The 844-nt window shown below is 39.8% G+C and overlaps 1 protein-coding gene across 1 annotated transcript; it reads left to right on the top strand.

Moving 5' to 3' along the window:
* Nucleotides 1–6: 6 nt before the first annotated feature.
* On the top strand, nucleotides 7–278 carry LOC119589430 (methyltransferase-like protein 9; the record flags this gene model as incomplete). Its single annotated transcript, XM_037938039.1, is given in 1 exon segment — nucleotides 7–278. A coding segment is annotated over 1 exon segment (165 nt), but the record flags the coding sequence as incomplete, so codon positions are not given.
* Nucleotides 279–844: the final 566 nt, after the last annotated feature.

Below are 844 nucleotides of genomic sequence, written 5' to 3'. Positions count from 1 at the left end.
GAGTGTCTTTGCGATTTTCACGTGGATAAACACTCGCGCCGCCCCGGGAATTTGACTCGACCTAAGGTTCGCGAATCGCACCATCCCCTAGCCTTTCGGGCTTGGATCCTTTGATGATCGGCCCGGTACTACGGCCTCCTATCCTCCTGGTCGTCAGCGTAGTGGCGTTCGCGATGGCAGGGGCCGGAGCGAAGCCTTACTTACGGTCGAATTTAGCGCGCACGATCCACGCCCGGATGATGACGGACGGACGCCTGCGCAACATGAACCTCGCCAAGGTACGATTGGCAACATTTGTTTTTTAAAAACGAGGGACAGAGAGAGAGACGCCACAAAAAAATATTGATTGACTTTTTTGTGCGTGTTTGCTATTACGCCGGTATATATTTTTATTTATTTTTGTTATGTTTCGTTTTATTCCGTGTGTGTACGGCTACTATGTACGAGTACTTACTATGCGTTTTATTTTGGCGATTTATTGTTAATTCTACTGTTGATATATTATGTTTTTTGAATGTACAGACGTATTTATGCAGTTATTTTTATATAATTCCATTTATTTTTTATATAGTTGAAGATAATTTGTCGGGCTCATATTTTACATATGAAACATTAATTTCAAAACGGTATTAATATTTTTTTCTTTATAACCTCTTATATGCCTCATTGAAGTGCTACGTGGGGCAGATTAACATAATGATGAAACATTAGAGGAAATTAAGTTTCATCGCAACCTTATTTTTCCTATTAATTCTTAGAGAAAAATGCTTTATACTACCAGCATTGGTAACCCTGGTTTGGCTAAAGGCGTTGTCGTTCAGATATTAGTAAATTATTTGGTCAT

The sequence above is a fragment of the Penaeus monodon genome, chromosome 25 (assembly GCF_015228065.2).
Source record: "Penaeus monodon isolate SGIC_2016 chromosome 25, NSTDA_Pmon_1, whole genome shotgun sequence".
NCBI classification, from domain to species: domain Eukaryota; kingdom Metazoa; phylum Arthropoda; class Malacostraca; order Decapoda; family Penaeidae; genus Penaeus; species Penaeus monodon.
This window is presented reverse-complemented; position numbering and strand designations above follow the sequence as displayed.